This window comes from Trichomycterus rosablanca, chromosome 11, assembly GCF_030014385.1.
Source record: "Trichomycterus rosablanca isolate fTriRos1 chromosome 11, fTriRos1.hap1, whole genome shotgun sequence".
Taxonomy (NCBI): domain Eukaryota; kingdom Metazoa; phylum Chordata; class Actinopteri; order Siluriformes; family Trichomycteridae; genus Trichomycterus; species Trichomycterus rosablanca.
Genome location: NC_085998.1, coordinates 400001 through 419103, shown reverse-complemented (window position 1 = coordinate 419103; position 19103 = coordinate 400001). Strand labels below are relative to the sequence as shown.

The following is a 19103-nucleotide window of genomic DNA, read 5'->3' as shown; positions in this document are numbered from 1 at the left end:
CTGTGAGTTATTTTAAAGGGGGTGAAGATTTCTGACAGGTGCCGTACACACACTGATAGTGAATCAGATGATGATGATGATGATGATGATGATGGACAGACTCAGGTTATTATTATTACAGTTTATTAATCAGTTGGTGTATGAAGGTGAAGATGTGGTGGTCATCACTGACCTTCAGCTCCAGACTGAATGAACAGCGCTGAAGTCCTGATGGAGTTCTGCTCATCTTCATGTTTTGAGTTCTGAAACTGTGAAAGAAGAAATACTTCTAAATAATAAATAATAAAGAGGTTATTAAGAGGACGTGTTGGTTTAAAGCTGCAGTAAACACCCGAGTGCCCGGCTGAAAGATCTGGAAGATTCTAAAAGGTTTTATGGTCAGATGAGGACCAAGATTGAACTTTTTGGACTCCTAGTTTGAGAAAACCAAACACTACAGAAAACACACCCTACCTACTGTGAAGCATGGTGGTGGTAGCATCATGTTATGAGATGTTCCTCTTCAGCAGTGGGGCACTCAGATGTCACAGGGATCCTGGACTCTCTGAGTTCAAATCTCAGCTCTGCTACCGGTCGGCTGGGCACCCCAGTACAAATTCAGCTGAAAAAACCCTGTCAGCGGTTAAGATACTGGACTAGTAATCAGAAGGTTGCCAGTTCAAGCCCCACTACCGCCAAGTTGCCACTCAATTGCTCAAAACTGTTCAGTCATAATTATAAAATGGATAGTTCCGGTCCTAAAATCTGATTGGCTGAGCCGCGTTCGAAGCCCCGATAAACTCACACCTATGACCACCTCACATCATTCCATATTAATACGCCACTGAAAAGAAAAATGTAATGTTATTTTCGCCCTCATGTTGCCTAGCAACACTGTTAATCGAACTATTTTGCGTCGCGGAAGAATGCTTTATTGTAAGTTTATACACAATAAATACATTTATGAATTAAACATTGTTGTATTTATTATATTTTATGTTGACCGCCGTTTTTGTAGCGAACCCAGCTGATTAATGGTCAAAACTCGAAAACTGATGATTCATGGAGATTTTATTGTCTTTAATTCCAGAATTCACCGTAAGAGCTAAGTTAAACAAAACAAAATAAATAGTTCACAATTACTGTCTATACAGAAACAATACACATATAACAGCATGTTTTAGTGTAAAACTCAGTTCACAATCAGTTTACTTTCTCATAAATGAAAAACCCATAAAGCAGTTCCACTCAAATGCCCTTAACCCATCAAATAGATAAACAGAAAATATGTTTGCTTATATATATATTTATATTTCAAAATGAGTTTATGACATGAAGCACCTTGTACTCTATATAAACAATAAAAATATATATATACCTTGTTCGCCATTCAACTAGGTGCTATTTTACCGTTTGAGAACCTTCCAGCAGCTATCTGTCTACCACCGTCTTTTCCCTCCAACTGTTTCTCTTTTGCGCGTAAACAGAAACCGCATGAGTGAAACAACAGCATGAATGCAACAGCAGCATTTACCAAAATAAAAGTCTTTACCTTTTTACATAAACCCAAAATCTGAAACTGAACTGAACACTTAAGAACATAAATTAGTAAAAACAAAACACTCTTTAAGGATCCTTTACAGTTTTATAAAAGCAATAAGCCACTCGAGACCGTGCGTTACTGTTACGATTTTAGCACGGGGAAAGAAGTTTTAGGCTCTCCGCTTCGCGTCGTGCCAAAAACGTCATCCCCGTGCTAAAATCACAGTAACGCACGGCCTCTCGTGGCTTATTGCTTTATTTTACGTCGCTTTGGATGAAATGTTAATTTTTATAAAAAAGTTATTCAGTCTAAACGAGACGACAGGCGATTCTGAAGCTTTAGGACTGCAGTGAACCACAGCGTAAGTCAGTGTGGTTAGCACAGTTGTCACACTTGGGTTAGAAACTGGTGAATGTGGAGGAGAATTTCTGCAGATGTTTAAGCTCTGTACACACGTGTGTGTGTGTGTGTGTGTGTGTGTGTCATGTTGTATTGAACATGTGATGCTGTTCTCACGCTGTGTGGACACACACTCCATCACTCCGTCACACACGATTGTTCTTCTGTTTAACTGCACCGAAACTCATCACACAAATCAAACAGCTCCACAGAGTCCTGCGTCACACCCAGTGTGTGTGTGTGTGTAAAAGTGTGTGTGTGTGTATAAATAAGTGCATGTATAGTTAAGTGTGTGTGTGTGTGGTTGGGAGGGTATATAAGATCCTCGGATGTCGGAGAGGTGAACACTCACTCATTCATTCGGACGAACGGTGCAGACGGGATCATGCAGGCGGAGGAATACACACGCAGAGGTAACACACACACACACACACACACACACACACACAGCAATCCATATACCTGTTTTTATTCACATTAAATATGATCATTTATATTCTATTGCAATGTTTAAGTGAAAATTTTCTTTCATTTACATTTAAATTCATTTTTCAAATAATTTTTCAAATAATTTGTTTTTTATTTATATTTTTTTAATTTAAATGTAAAATATAATTGAATAAATAATTAATGATAAAATGTAATACAGTCGAATCCGGTTAATCGGACCACATCGGGACGCGATCGTTTTGGTCCTAATAACCGGCTGGTCCGATTACACGAACATGCCCTATGTTACAAGGACTGATAGTGGAATGATAGCTTTCTCGTGTAGACTTTAATCGGGATTGACTGGAGGGAATTCCTTGCACGTGTTGCCGGACACTCTTGTTTACGCTCGACTTCATTTCGCCGAAAAGCGGAGATGCAGATGGATCCGATAACGACGCTGCTGGCTACTGGGTGCTTCGCTGTGGGAAAGAAAGTGGTGGGCGTGTTCACCTCCCGCTGGTTTTGCTCTTGTCAACACAACTTTTCGGATTTCCTGACCTTTGATAAAAGCATAAATTCTCCCGGGGAGCCCAGGAATCCTCCCATATCTCGCTGACCCGCTTTGCATCCGCTTTGCATCCGCTCTAAGTGGCGACTTGTGGCTTCTTTTTCTTATTCGCTCTCACGTTCTTTGGTCCGATTAAACGGAATTTTGGTCCAAATAAGCGAATAACATTACACGCACATAATAGGATTTCTTTCGGTACTTTAGGATTCGGTCCGAATAAGCGGCTGGTCCGATTAACCGGTGGTCCAATTAACCGGATTCGACTGTAATAAATATTTAACTGTAGTGATGTGTGAGTTTAGAGGCGTCTGTACAGTGAGGTTTGGTTCTGATCACGCGGGCGGAGGGAAAACAGGAGCAGCTTTTTTGTGTGTGGGTCTGTAAAGTGGTACAGGTGAAGCCTGTGTGACTGTGGACGGTGATGCAGTGTTTAAAATTCTAGAGCTGTAAGTATAAGGATCTCAGAGCTTCTCAAACGCTCATTCTGTAACGACTGTGTAAGTCTAGCTCTGGTTATTTGGGCACAGAGAAGTCACCAGTTGATTTATAATCAACGGTGCACAAAGTTAAACCATATTATTATTTAAAACATTGGTGGTGGATGATTCTCAGCACTGCAGTGACACTGACATGGTGGTGGTGTGTTAGTGTGTGTTGTGCTGGTATGAGTGGATCACACACAGCAGCGCTGCTGGAGTTTTTAAACACCACACTGTCACTGCTGGACTGAGAATCGTCCACCAACCAAAAACATCCAGCCAACAGCGCCCCGTGGGCAGCGTCCTGTGACCACTGATGAAGGTCTAGAAGATGAGCGACTCAAACAGCAGCAATAGATGAGCGATCGTCTCTGACTTTACATCTACAAGGTGGACCGACTAGGTAGGAGTGTCTAATAGAGTGGACAGTGAGTGGACACGGTGTTTAAAAACTCCAGCAGCGCTGCTGTGTGTGATCCACTCATACCAGCACAACACACACTAACACACCACCACCATGTCAGTGTCACTGCAGTGCTGAGAATCATCCACCACCTAAATAATACCTGCTCTGTGGGGGTCCTGACCATTGAAGAACAGCATGAAAGGGGGTAACAAAGCATGCAGAGAAACAGATGGACTACAGTCAGTAATTGTAGAACTACAAAGTGCTTCTATATGGTAAGTGGAGCTGATAAAATGGACAGTGAGTGAACAAGGAGGTGGTCATAATGTTATGGCTGATTGGTGTACGTGTACATTTACAGAAGCTTTTCCAAAGTGACTTAAAATTATTAGTGAAAACAGTTTGAGCATTTCAGGGTCAAAGGTTTTACTCAAACTCTGTGGCAGTGGTGGGGCTTGAACCAGCAACCTTCCGATTACTAGTCCAGTACCTCGTAGAATTTCTAAGAGTCTGTCTGTATATTTTTGACCCACAGTGAAGTTTCATTGTTTCAGTCACAAACTGGAATCACATGTTGAGTGGAGTTGTGGGTGTGTTCACTGATTTATGGCTCCACTATGGTGCCCGCTCCGCTGGGGGTGCCCAGCTGACCGGTAGCGGAGCCGAGATTCGAACTCAAGGAGTCCGGAACCTCAGCGCTGGTGGACATCCAAAACTTCTGCACCTTTATAAAAGTTAAACATGAATAAGAACTCGGCTCGCTGCTGTTTCCATCTGTCGTGTTAGACATCAATCAGAACGAGTTTCAGTAGGAGCATTTTAAGGGATCTAAGAATTTAGACATACCCTCTTCTCGGGAGTGTAGGATGATGGGAAATGTGTCTGTGTAGAGAGAACATGGGGTTCTCAGGCATCTTCTCTCTGAAGGTCTGTCCTGGTCAGTCCCACACAGTCCCATACGGTCCACCACTGTCTACCAACCGGAGACCTGAAGGACAAAAGTTCTGCAACAAGCAGCTTAAATCCATGGAACATCCATAGTGGTGGAGCTCCATCATTGGGTTTGGAATCTCCATCAACAAGGAACTGAAGGCAGAGCAGTCAGCATTCCAATTCTCCTGCTTTACACCAAGATGAATTCCTAATCTGGAGGCTGAATCATCCTGAACTTTTATCCACCATGGCACCACCAGAACCAAACCTAGAGATAAAGATCCTGCACACAGAGCTGGTACACAGACTGGCACCCTCAGAAACACCCTCACCTCTTCTCCCCAAAGTACTGCCAGAGACTAGATGACCTGTGTGTGTGTAGGGAAGGAGATGGTGGACTATATCAGAAGATACCTGGAGGAGATCAGACAGAGGAAGGTTCTTCCAGATGTTCAGCCAGGCTTCATGAAGCCTCTGCTCCCAGACCAAGCTCCTCAGGAACCTGAATGCTGGGAGAAGATCATGCAGGACGTGGAGAACATCATCATGCCCGGGGTCAGTCTGTTCCTCCACATCCTGTTACTCCACATCCATCATTCTGCTCCTCCTCCATCTGTTTCATCCATCATCTCTACAATCAGTGTTCAGTTTAGAGGAACGTTAGATCCTGTAAGAGTTAACGTTGTGTGTGTGTGTGTGTGTGTAGGTGGTGCACTGGCAGAGTCCGTACATGCACGCTTATTTTCCTGCTCTGAACTCATGGCCATCTCTACTGGGGGACATGCTGGCTGATGCCATCAACTGCCTCGGCTTCACCTGGGTAACACATCCATAACACACTCCAGTAACACACCTGTAACATATCCGTAACATCCCTGTAACACTCCTGTAACACACTTCTGTAACACTCCTGTAACACTCATGTAACATACATTTACATTTTCAGCATTTAGCAGACGCTCTTATCCAGAGCGACTTACAGAAGTACATACACCTGTAACACACCCGTAACACCCCTGTAACATATCCGTAACATCCCTGTAACACACCTGTAACACACTTCTGTATCACACCTGTAACACTCATGTAACATACACCTGTAACACACCCATAACACTCTAATCTGACCACATTTTTCAGTAACAAGTAATCTAACGCGTTACTATTTCCAATCCAGTAATCAGATTAAAGTTACTTATCCAAGTTACTGTGCGTTACTATATTTGTTATTTTCCTTAGTAAAAAGATATATTTTTGCTTTCTTTTTGCGTCTCGGGGAGTGACGTCTGGCCTATGCGACAATTAAGTCACGAGCTGCGTCCGGAATCGCATACTTACAGAGTACGCACTAGATTGGAGAAAGTATGCACTACTCGGCCGGTGTGATGACGTAATATCACCATAGTTGCAGACTCATTACAAACCCCACTCGCCAAAATTTAGGATATTTATCGTCTTTTTGTTATTTATTTGTCTTTAAAAAAAATTATTTTATTTATCTTTCTTACACTTGTGAACAGAGGACTCCACCATCTTTCTTGTTTCTTATTCCGCTTCAAACGCCTACGCAGCTCCAGTTGCATTATGGGATACTTTAGCAGACCGCATTATATAACTAATAAAGTAACTTGTAATCTAACTTGGTTACTTTTACAATCAAGTAATCAATAAAGTAACTAAGTTACTTTTTAAAGGAGTAATCAGTAATCAGTAATCAGATTACTTTTTCAAGGTAACTATGCCATCACTGCCAGTAACACTCCTGTAACATCCCTGTAACACACTCCTGTCACACTTCCGTAACACTCCTGTAACATACCTGTAGCACTACTGTAACACTCCCGTAACACACCAGTAACACTCCTGTAACACCCCCTGTCCAAAACACCTGTAACAGATCTGTAACACTCCCATAACACACCAGTAACACTCCCGTAACATCCTTGTAACACACTCCTGTCACACTTCCGTAACACTCCTGTAACATACCTGTAGCACTACTGTAACACTCCCGTAACACACCAGTAACACTCCCGTAACACCCCCCCCCTAAAACACCTGTAACAGACCTGTAACACATCTGTAACATATCCGTAACACATACCTATAAAACACCTGTAACACTCCTGTAGCACACCAGTAACATACCAGTAACACATCTGTAACACACCTGCCAAACTCCCGTAAAACTTATGTAACACACCTGTAACATACTCCCGGTAACACACCCATAACACACCTGTAACACTCTAGTAACTCACACTACTGTTACACACTACAGTAACACACTACTGTAACACACATTTGTAACACACACTACTGTAACACACTCCTGTAACACACACTCCTGTAACACACACTCCTGTAACACACACTCCTGTAACACACACTACTGTAACACACACTACTGTAACACACACCTGTAACACACATCACTGTAACACACACCACTGTAACACACTCCTGTAACACACACTACTGTAACACACTCTGTAACACACTCCTGTAACACACACTACTGTAACACACACTACTGTAACACACTCCTCTGTATTTGCTGACTCTAGGCGTCGAGTCCTGCCTGTACTGAGTTGGAGATGTGTGTGATGGACTGGTTATGTAAAGCACTTGGGTTGCCAGATCATTTCTTGCATCATCACCCGGACAGTCATGGAGGAGGAATACTGCAGGTTAGCACACAGTCCACATCTGTACAACACACACCTCTGTATAATGTGTGTTACATGTGTGTGTGTGTGTGTGTGTAGAGTACAGTGAGTGAGTGCACTCTGGTATAACGTGTGTGTGTGTGTGTGTGTGTGTGTGTGTGTGTAGAGTACAGTGAGTGAGTGCACTCTGGTATAATGTGTGTGTGTGTGTGTGTGTATAGAGTACAGTGAGTGAGTGCACTCTGGTATAACGTGTGTGTGTGTGTGTGTGTAGAGTACAGTGAGTGAGTGCACTCTGGTATAACGTGTGTGTGTGTGTGTGTGTGTGTGTAGAGTACAGTGAGTGAGTGCACTCTGGTATAACGTGTGTGTGTGTGTGTGTGTGTGTGTGTAGAGTACAGTGAGTGAGTGCACTCTGGTATAACGTGTGTGTGTGTGTGTAGAGTACAGTGAGTGAGTGCACTCTGGTATAACGTGTGTGTGTGTGTGTGTGTGTGTGTGTGTGGAGTACAGTGAGTGAGTGCACTCTGGTATAACGTGTGTGTGTGTGTGTGTGTGTGTGTGTGTGTGTGTAGAGTACAGTGAGTGAGTGCACTCTGGTATAACGTGTGTGTGTGTGTGTGTAGAGTACAGTGAGTGAGTGCACTCTGGTATAACGTGTGTGTGTGTGTGTGTGTGTAGAGTACAGTGAGTGAGTGCACTCTGGTATAACGTGTGTGTGTGTGTGTGTGTGTGTGTGGAGTACAGTGAGTGAGTGCACTCTGGTATAACGTGTGTGTGTGTGTGTGTGTGTGTGTGGAGTACAGTGAGTGAGTGCACTCTGGTATAACGTGTGTGTGTGTGTGTGTAGAGTACAGTGAGTGAGTGCACTCTGGTATAACGTGTGTGTGTGTGTGTGTGTGTGTAGAGTACAGTGAGTGAGTGCACTCTGGTATAACGTGTGTGTGTGTGTGTGTGTGTGTGTGTGTGTGTGTGTGTGTGTAGAGTACAGTGAGTGAGTGCACTCTGGTATAACGTGTGTGTGTGTGTGTGTGTGTGTGTGTGTGGAGTACAGTGAGTGAGTGCACTCTGGTATAACGTGTGTGTGTGTGTGTGTGTGTGTGTGTAGAGTACAGTGAGTGAGTGCACTCTGGTATAACGTGTGTGTGTGTGTGTGTGTGTAGAGTACAGTGAGTGAGTGCACTCTGGTATAACGTGTGTGTGTGTGTGTAGAGTACAGTGAGTGAGTGCACTCTGGTATAACGTGTGTGTGTGTGTGTGTGTGTGTGTAGAGTACAGTGAGTGAGTGCACTCTGGTATAACGTGTGTGTGTGTGTGTGTGTGTGTGTAGAGTACAGTGAGTGAGTGCACTCTGGTATAACGTGTGTGTGTGTGTGTGTGTGTGTGTGTGTGTGTGTGTGTAGAGTACAGTGAGTGAGTGCACTCTGGTATAACGTGTGTGTGTGTGTGTGTGTGTGTGTGTAGAGTACAGTGAGTGAGTGCACTCTGGTATAACGTGTGTGTGTGTGTGTGTGTGTGTGTGTAGAGTACAGTGAGTGAGTGCACTCTGGTATAACGTGTGTGTGTGTGTGTGTGTGTAGAGTACAGTGAGTGAGTGCACTCTGGTATAACGTGTGTGTGTGTGTGTGTGTGTGTGTGTGTGTGTGTGTGTGTAGAGTACAGTGAGTGAGTGCACTCTGGTATAACGTGTGTGTGTGTGTGTGTGTGTAGAGTACAGTGAGTGAGTGCACTCTGGTATGACGTGTGTGTGTGTGTGTGTGTGTGTGTGTGTGTGTGTGTGTAGAGTACAGTGAGTGAGTGCACTCTGGTCGCTCTTCTTGCTACACGTAAAGATAAAATCCTTCAGATGAAGAGCAGAAACTCACCGACGGACCTCCTGACCGACGCCTTCAGTGATACACACACACACACCGACCTGGACGAGTCCATCCTCAACTCCAGACTCATCGCCTATGCTTCTGACCAGGTAACACACACACACACACACACACACATACACATACACATACACATAAACACACACACCCAATTCTAGCCCCATCTGTGCTCCACTCAGGGAAGCTTTGATGTCATCTATGGTGCTGAAGGTCAAACAATAGATTTCCCACATTGCTGATCATGCACACCTGGTTCAATTTCTGGTCCACACCTGTAACTGTAACACTCCTGTAACACACACCTGTAACACACCAGGAACACACACCTGTAATACCCCTGTAACACACCTGTAACACACTCCAGTAACACACACCTGTGATACCCCTGTAACACACCTGTAACACTCCAGTAACACACACCTGTGATACCCCTGTAACACACCTGTAACACTCCAGTAACACACACCTGTGATACCCCTGTAACACACCTGTAACACACTCCAGTAACACACACCTGTAACACTCCTGTAACACTCCATTAACCTGTAACACTCCATTAACCTGTAACACACCTGTAATACACACCTGTAACACACATGTAATACACACCTGTAACACACATGTAACAGTAACACTTCTGTAACACACCTGTAACATGTCAGCTATTTGTTTAGGCTGAGGAACACTCCAGTAACACTCCAGTAACACACCTGTAACACATACTTGTAACACTCCTGTAACATGTCAGTAACACTCCTGTAACACACACACCTGTAACACTCCTTTAACATGTCAGTAACACTCCTGGAACACACACACCTGTAACACTCCTGTAACATGTCAGTAACACTCCTTTAACATGTCAGTAACACTCCTGGAACACAGACACCTGTAACACACCTGGAACTTTAACACTCCTGTAACATGTCAGTAACACTCCTGGAACACACACCTGTAATACCTCTGTAACACACCCGTAACACTCCTCTGTAACACATTCATGTAACACTCACCCGTAACACACCAGTAATACATCTGTAACACACCAGTAACACACCAGTAACACACCAGTAACACTCACTGGAGAATCCGCTATTTGTTTAGGCTGAGGAACACTCCTGTAACACTCCGGTAATACATCTGTAACACATCTGTAACACACCAGTAACACTCCTCTGTAACACATTCATGTAACACACACCTGTAACACACCAGTAATACATCTGTAACACTTCTGTAACACACCCGTAACACTCACTGGAGAATCCGCTATTTGTTTAGGCTGAGGAACACTCCAGTAACACACCTGTAACACACCTGTAACACTCCTGTAACACACACCTGTAACACACCGGTAACACATCTGTAACACATTCATGTAACACACACCTGTAACACACCAGTAATACATCTGTAACACTTCTGTAACACACCCGTAACACTAACTGGAGAATCCGCTATTTGTTTAGGCTGAGGAACACTCCAGTAACACTCCTGTAACACACACCTGTAACACTCCTGTAACACTCCTGTAACACTCCTGTAACACTCCTGTAACACTCCAGTAATACATGCCCTGTAACACACACCTGTAACACTCCTGTAACACACCAGTAATACATATGTAACACTCCTGTAATACATTGTAACACTCCTGTAACACACCAGTAATACATCTGTAACACTCCTGTAACACACCAGTAACACTCACTTACTGGAGAATTGGCTGTTTGTTATGGCTGAGGAATGTGAGTTTTAGGTAAACTTGATCACCTTCCTTGGCTTCGTCATCCAGCAGGGGCAAAACAAGTCTGACCCAGTGTATGTATTGTGTGTGTGTGTATCTAACGTGTGTATGGTGTGTGTGTGTGTGTGTGTGTGTGTGTGTGTGTAGGCTCACTCATCAGTAGAGAAGGCCGGGTTGATCTCTCTGGTGAAGATCAGGTTTTTGGAGACGGATGAGAAGTTCTCACTGAGAGGAGAAACACTGCAGAGAGCCATACAGGAGGACAGGAGGCGGGGCTTAGTGCCCATCATGGTAATCTGATTGGTTCCCATAATCATAATCATGCTTTCATCACACATACATCCAAACACATTTAATAACCCAGTGTGTGTGTGTGTGTGTAGCTGTGTGGTACTCTGGGTTCTACAGGTGTGTGTTCCTTTGATAACCTGCTGGAACTCGGACCGATCTGTGAGTATAAACACTTACGTTACTTCATCATGTGAGTTTGTTATTCCACATTAATGTACCTGAGAACCAGCATGAACATGCCAGTAGGTGTGATGGTTCCTTCAGTACAGGGAGGGTTCATCTGTACAGCTTCATTTATGCTCAGACGGTTCCAAGTCCAAAACATTCACACATTCATTCTGAACAGTTCTTACACGTGGATATAAAGGCCAGAGGAACCTGAGGAAACCTTGCACCTGATGGAACCCTGTACCTAAAGGAACCCTGAACCTGAAAGAACCCTGTACCTGAGGGAACCCTGCACCTGAGGAAACCCTGAACCTGAGGGAACCCTGCACCTGAAAGAACCCTGAACCTGAAAGAACCCTGTACCTGAGAGAACCCTGCACCTGAAGAAACCCTGAACCTGAGGGAACCCTGCACCTGAAGAAACCCTGAACCTGAGGGAACCCTGCACCTGAAAGAACCCTGAACCTGAAAGAACCCTGTACCTGAGGGAACCCTGCACCTGAAGAAACCCTGAACCTGAGGGAACCCTGCACCTGAAAGAACCCTGAACCTGAAAGAACCCTGCACCTGAGAGAACCCTGCACCTGAAGAAACCCTGAACCTGAGGGAACCCTGCACATGAAGAAACCCTGAACCTGAGGGAACCCTGCACCTAAAAGAACCCTGAACCTGAAAGAACCCTGTACCTGAGGGAACCCTGCACCTGAAGAAACCCTGAACCTGAGGGAACCCTGCACCCGAAAGAACCATGAACCTGAAAGAACCCTGAACCTGATGAAACCCTGGACCTGAAGGAATCCTGGACCCTGAAGGTTAGAATGAGTTCTCTGCAAAATGAGGGAATAAAGAAACAGGAATGCAGTAAAAACCGCAAGGAGCAGAAGGTCCAGTGTGGAACCATCTTTGAGGTCCACTCGTAAAAGTGCCATCAACCCGCCGCTGAAGGAAGCTTGCTTGTCCAGGGTGGTTACACCGTGACGGCCGAGAGTCGACTGGCTGAAGACCAAGCCTGGCATCAGGGCCTCAGAAAGAAACAAGTTTCAATCAAAGAAACCATCTACCTCCACTTGGAGCAATCGAGGCTGAATGAGTGTTAACACAGTCGTCTACACCTCTTACCCCGGTCATTGCTGGCATGGCAGCTGGGCATGATGCTGTAATCCTCACCCACCTGTGAGTGTGTATTTGTAAGTGTTTTGCGTGTGTGTTCAGGTGCTCGTGAGGGTTTGTGGCTCCACGTCGACGCGGCGTACGCTGGCTCCGCCTTCCTCTGTCCTGAACTACGCTACCTCATGGCCGGGATCGAGTACGCAGACTCGTTCGTCTTCAACCCGTCCAAGTGGATGATGGTGCACTTCGACTGTACGGCGTTCTGGTGAGAGAGACCAAACGAGAACCGGACCATTCCAGAAGAGCTGGGACAGTGAGGGTTCTGACAGTGTGGTGTAAATCAGGGCCCTTATAGACCCCGGAGCACTGTTCCAAACTGTCCAAGTCAAAATGATTTGTGTAGCACTTTTTACTTCTGAAATATTAAGCAACTCTAGTAATATTGTTACTGAGGAGAGTCTGAATCTACTGTGACACCCAAGTTTTTTACATCTGAGCCAGGAATCCTAGAGAGGCATGAAGGTTTAGCACCGGGTTAGACGTGTCCCTCACAGCCTTAGATCCAACAAGTATTACCTCTGTTTTATCTGAATGAAGTATAAGAAAATGTAATAGTAGCATATAGAGGGTAAATAATAGAGGTCCCAACACCGACCCCTGTGGAACACCATACTCTACTTTTATAGTTTCCGAGCATTTATTATTTACATAGACAAACTGAGAGGTCAGTTTATCAAACATGTCATGTTTGTGTGTGTGTGTGTGCATGTGTGTGTGTGTGTGTGTGTGTGTAGGGTGAAAGATAAGATGAAACTCCAGCAGACGTTCAGTGTGGATCCTCTCTACCTAAGACATGATAACTCAGGGGCTACAGACTTCATGGTGTGCGCACACACACACTCTCTATATACACACAAATACTTTCTACACACACACACATACATCACACACACACACCCTATACATACATACTTTCTACATACACACACCCTATACACACTTTTTACATACACCCTATACACACACACACATACTTTCTATACACACACATTCTATACACATTACACACACACACTTTCTATACACACATATACACACAAACACACACAAACACATACATTACACACACATAGTTTCTATACACACATATACACACAAACACACACAAACACACAAACATTACACACAGTTTCTATACACACATATATACACATACTTTCTATACACACACATTCTATACACATCACACACACACATACTTTCTATACACACATTCTATACACATCACACACACACATACTTTCTATACACACACAAACACACACATTCTATACACATTACACACACATACTTTCTATACACACATATACACACAAACACAAACAAACACAAACATTACACACACAGTTTCTATACACATACATCTTATACACATACACACACACACATACACATACACTACACACACACACACACACATACACACAAACTTTCTATACACACACACACACACTGTACTGTTGTGTTTCTCTGTGTGCAGCACTGGCAGATTCCTCTGAGTCGGAGGTTCAGATCATTAAAACTTTGGTTCGTTCTGCGTTCGTTCGGGCTGAAGAACCTGCAGGAGCACATCAGACACGTGAGATACATCTAATCACCTTCATCCTCCTCATCATCATCACCTTCATTAATCACCCAAATCATCCTCCTCCTCCTCCTCATCATCTTCCTCATCCTCATCATCACCGTGATAACCCTAACCCTCATCATCACCTTCATCATCATCATCATCACCATCACATCAGTTTAAACAGAAACACTTCATACTTCTCACAGTCATTAACACCTGATACTGCCTCACACACCTGAAACATACCAGCTAAATCACTGTGTAAAGTGGGCGTGGTCCATCTGAGATCAGAACTAACACAGTCCTGCTGTCATCTAATTAACATGGGGTCCTATGTTCAATCAGGGGTCCTACACTGCACACACACACATACACACACAAACACACACAAACACAAAACACGTCAGATTCAATTTGGTCTACATCAGTGTGTTCAGTGATTTGTGTTTAATGTTGTGTTCAGTGTTGTGTTGATTGTGTGTTGAGTGTTGTGTGTTTTGAGTGTTGAGTGTGTGTTGAATGTGTGTTGAGTGTGGGTTAAATATGTGAGTGTGTGTTGAGTGCTGTGTGTTAATTTTGTGTTGATGGTGTTGAGTGTTCCATGTTGAGTGTGTGTTGGGTGTGTTGAGTGTTGTGTGTCGAGTGTGTGTTGTGTTGATTGTGTGTTGAGTGTTTAGTGTGTTGAGTGTTGATTGTGTTAAGTGTGTGTTGATTGTGTGTTGAGTGTTGTGTGTTAATTGTGTTAAGTGCGTGTTTAGTGTTTAGTGTTAAGTGTGTTGATTGTGTGCCGAGTGTGTATTTAGTAGTTGTATTTGTGCTCTGTAGGGGGTTGAGTTGGCGAGACTGTTTGAGTCGTTGGTGAGAAGCGACTCCAACTTCCACATTCCAGCTGAGAGACACCTGGGACTGGTGGTGTTCAGTCTCACTGTGAGTACACAACACTACACTACACAACACTACACTATACACACGACACTACACTACACTACACTACACTACACAACACTACACTATACAACACTACACTACACAACACTACACAACACTACACTATACACACTACACTACACACACTACACTATACTATACACACTACACTACACTATACACACTATACACACTACACTATACTATACACACTACACAACACAATAATACACTACACCTGGGACTGGTGGTGTTCAGTCTCAATGTGAGTACACAACACTACACTACACAACACTATACACACTATACACACTACACTATACTATACACACTATACACACTATACACACTACACAACACAATAATACACTACACCTGGGACTGGTGGTGTTCAGTCTCACTGTGAGTGCACAACACTACACTACACAACACTACACTATACACACGACACTACACAACACTACACTATACACACTACACTACACAACACTACACTATACACACGACACTACACAACACTACACTATACACACTACACTACACACACTACACTAAACTATACACACTACACTACACTATACACACTATACACACTATACTACACAATTATACACTACACCTGGGACTGGTGGTGTTCAGTCTCAATGTGAGTACACAACACTACACTATACACACTACACTACACAACACTACACTATACACACTACACTACACAACACTACACTATACACACTACACTACACAACACTACACTATACACACTACACTACACACACTACACTATACTATACACACTACACTATACACACTATACACACTACACTACACAATTATACACTACACCTGGGACTGGTGGTGTTCAGTCTCACTGTGAGTACACAACACTACACTATACACACTACACTATACACACACTACACTACACTATACCCCACTATACACACTACACAATACTACACACACTACACAACACAATAATACACTACACCTGGGACTGGTGGTGTTCAGCCTCACTGTGAGTACACAACACTACACTACACAACACTACACTATACACACTACACTACACTATACACACTATACTATAATATACACACTATACACACTATACACACTACACAAAACAATAATACACTACACCTGGGACTGGTGGTGTTCAGTCTCACTGTGAGTACACAACACTACACTACACAACACTACACTATACACACGACACTACACAACACTACACTATACACACTACACAACACAACACTACACTATACACATGACACTACACAACACTACACTATACACACTACACTACACACACTACACTAAACTATACACACTACACTATACACACTATACTACACAATTATACACTACACCTGGGACTGGTGGTGTTCAGTCTTAATGTGAGTACACAACACTACACTATACACACTACACTACACAACACTACACTATACACACTACACTACACAACACTATACACACTACACTATACTATACACACTACACCATACAATTATACACTACACCTGGGACTGGTGGTGTTCAGTCTCACTGTGAGTACACAACACTACACTATACATACTACACTATACACACACTACACTATACCCCACTATACACACTACACAATACTACACACACTACACAACACAATAATACACTACACCTGGGACTGGTGGTGTTCAGCCTCACTGAGTACACAACACTACACTACACTATACACACTACACTATACACACTACACTATACACACTACACTACACTATACACACTACACTACACAATAATACACTACACCTGGGACTGGTGGTGTTCAGTCTCACTGTGAGTACACAACACTACACTACACAACACTACACTATACACACACTACACTACATGACACTACACAACACTACACTATACACACTACACTACACAACAATACACAACACTACACTACACAACACTATACACACGACACTACACGACACTACACTATACACACTACACTACACAACACTACACTATACACAAGACACTACACACCACTACACTATACACACTACACTATACACACTACACTACACTATACTATACACACTACACTATACACACTATACACACTACACTACACAATTATACACTACACCTGGGACTGGTGGTGTTCAGTCTCACTGTGAGTACACAACACTACACTATACACACTACACTATACACACACTACACTACACTATACCCCACTATACACACTACACAATACTACACAACACAATAATACACTACACCTGGGACTGGTGGTGTTCAGCCTCACTGTGAGTACACAACACTACACTACACAACACTACACTATACACACTACACTACACAATAATACACTACACCTGGGACTGGTGGTGTTCAGTCTCACTGTGAGTACACAACACTACACTATACACACTACACTATACTATACACACTACACTACACTATACACACTACACTATACTATACACACTACACTACACTACACTATACTATACACACTACACTACACTATACACACTACACTATACTATACACACTACACCCCACTATACACACTACACAACACTACACACACTACACAACACAATAATACACTACACCTGGGTCTGGTGGTGTTCAGTCTCACTGTGAGTACACAACACTACACTATACACACTACACTATACTATACACACTACACTACACTATACACACTACACTATACTATACACACTACACTATACTATACACACTACACTATACACACTACACTATACAAACTACACTATACTATACACACTACACTATACACACTACACTATACTATACACACTACACTACACAACACAATAATACACTACACCTGGTAATGGTGGGTGAACACATGAGGAATGTTATCTGATATGAAGAATCACTCTGACATGTGAAGCATGTAAATCTGAACACGCGGGTTTCTGTCTCTCACTGTACTGATACTGTTATCTAACCAGCCTGGAATGTAGAACCTGTTTACACTCGCTACCACTGATCCACTCAGATCCCAGTACATCACACCTGTATCCAGTACACCACACTTGTATCCAGTACATCACACCTGTATCCAGTACATCACACCTGTATCCAGTACATTACACTTGTATCCAGTACATCACACTTGTATCCAGTACATCACACCTGTATCCAGTACATCACACCTGTATCCAGTACCATCACACCTGTATCCAGTACCATCACACCTGTATCCAGTACCATCACACCTGTATCCAGTACATCACACCTGTATCCAGTACATCACACCTGTATCCAGTACACCACACCTGTATCCAGTACATTACACTTGTATCCAGTACATCACACCTGTATCCAGTACATCACACTTGTATCCAGTACATCACACCTGTATCCAGTACATCACACCTGTATCCAGTACCATCACACCTGTATCCAGTACCATCACACCTGTATCCAGTACCATCACACCTGTATCCAGTACATCACACCTGTATCCAGTACACCACACCTGTATCCAGTACATCACACTTGTATCCAGTACATCACACCTGTATCCAGTACATCACACCTGTATCCAGTACATCACAGTACATCACACCTGTATCCAGTACATCACACCTGTATCCAGTACATCACAGTACATCACACCTGTATCCAGTACATCACACCTGTATCCAGTACATCACACCTGTATCCAGTACATCACACCTGTATCCAGTACACCACACCTGTATCCAGTACATCACACCTGTATCCAGTACATCACACCTGTATCCAGTACATCACAGTACATCACACCTGTATCCAGTACATCACAGTACATCACACCTGTATCCAGTACATCACACCTGTATCCAGTACATCACACCTGTATCCAGTACATCACACCTGTATCCAGTACATCACAGTAAATCACACCTGTATCCAGTACATCACACCTGTATCCAGTAC

The 19103-nt window shown here is 43.3% G+C and overlaps 1 protein-coding gene across 1 annotated transcript in view; it reads left to right on the top strand.

Annotated features, from left to right (window-relative positions):
* Positions 1-2289: 2289 nt before the first annotated feature.
* Positions 2290-19103, top strand: part of hdc (histidine decarboxylase) — a 19015-nt gene continuing 2201 nt past the window's right edge. Inside the window, exons 1-11 of the mRNA XM_063004654.1 lie at positions 2290-2334; positions 5122-5294; positions 5446-5559; positions 7307-7429; positions 9192-9374; positions 11180-11323; positions 11416-11440; positions 12704-12866; positions 13396-13483; positions 14142-14240; positions 15057-15158. Coding sequence (XP_062860724.1) covers positions 2307-2334; positions 5122-5294; positions 5446-5559; positions 7307-7429; positions 9192-9374; positions 11180-11323; positions 11416-11440; positions 12704-12866; positions 13396-13483; positions 14142-14240; positions 15057-15158 — 1242 coding nt within the window. The 5' untranslated portion in view covers positions 2290-2306. The remainder of the gene's footprint in view (positions 2335-5121; positions 5295-5445; positions 5560-7306; positions 7430-9191; positions 9375-11179; positions 11324-11415; positions 11441-12703; positions 12867-13395; positions 13484-14141; positions 14241-15056; positions 15159-19103) is intronic.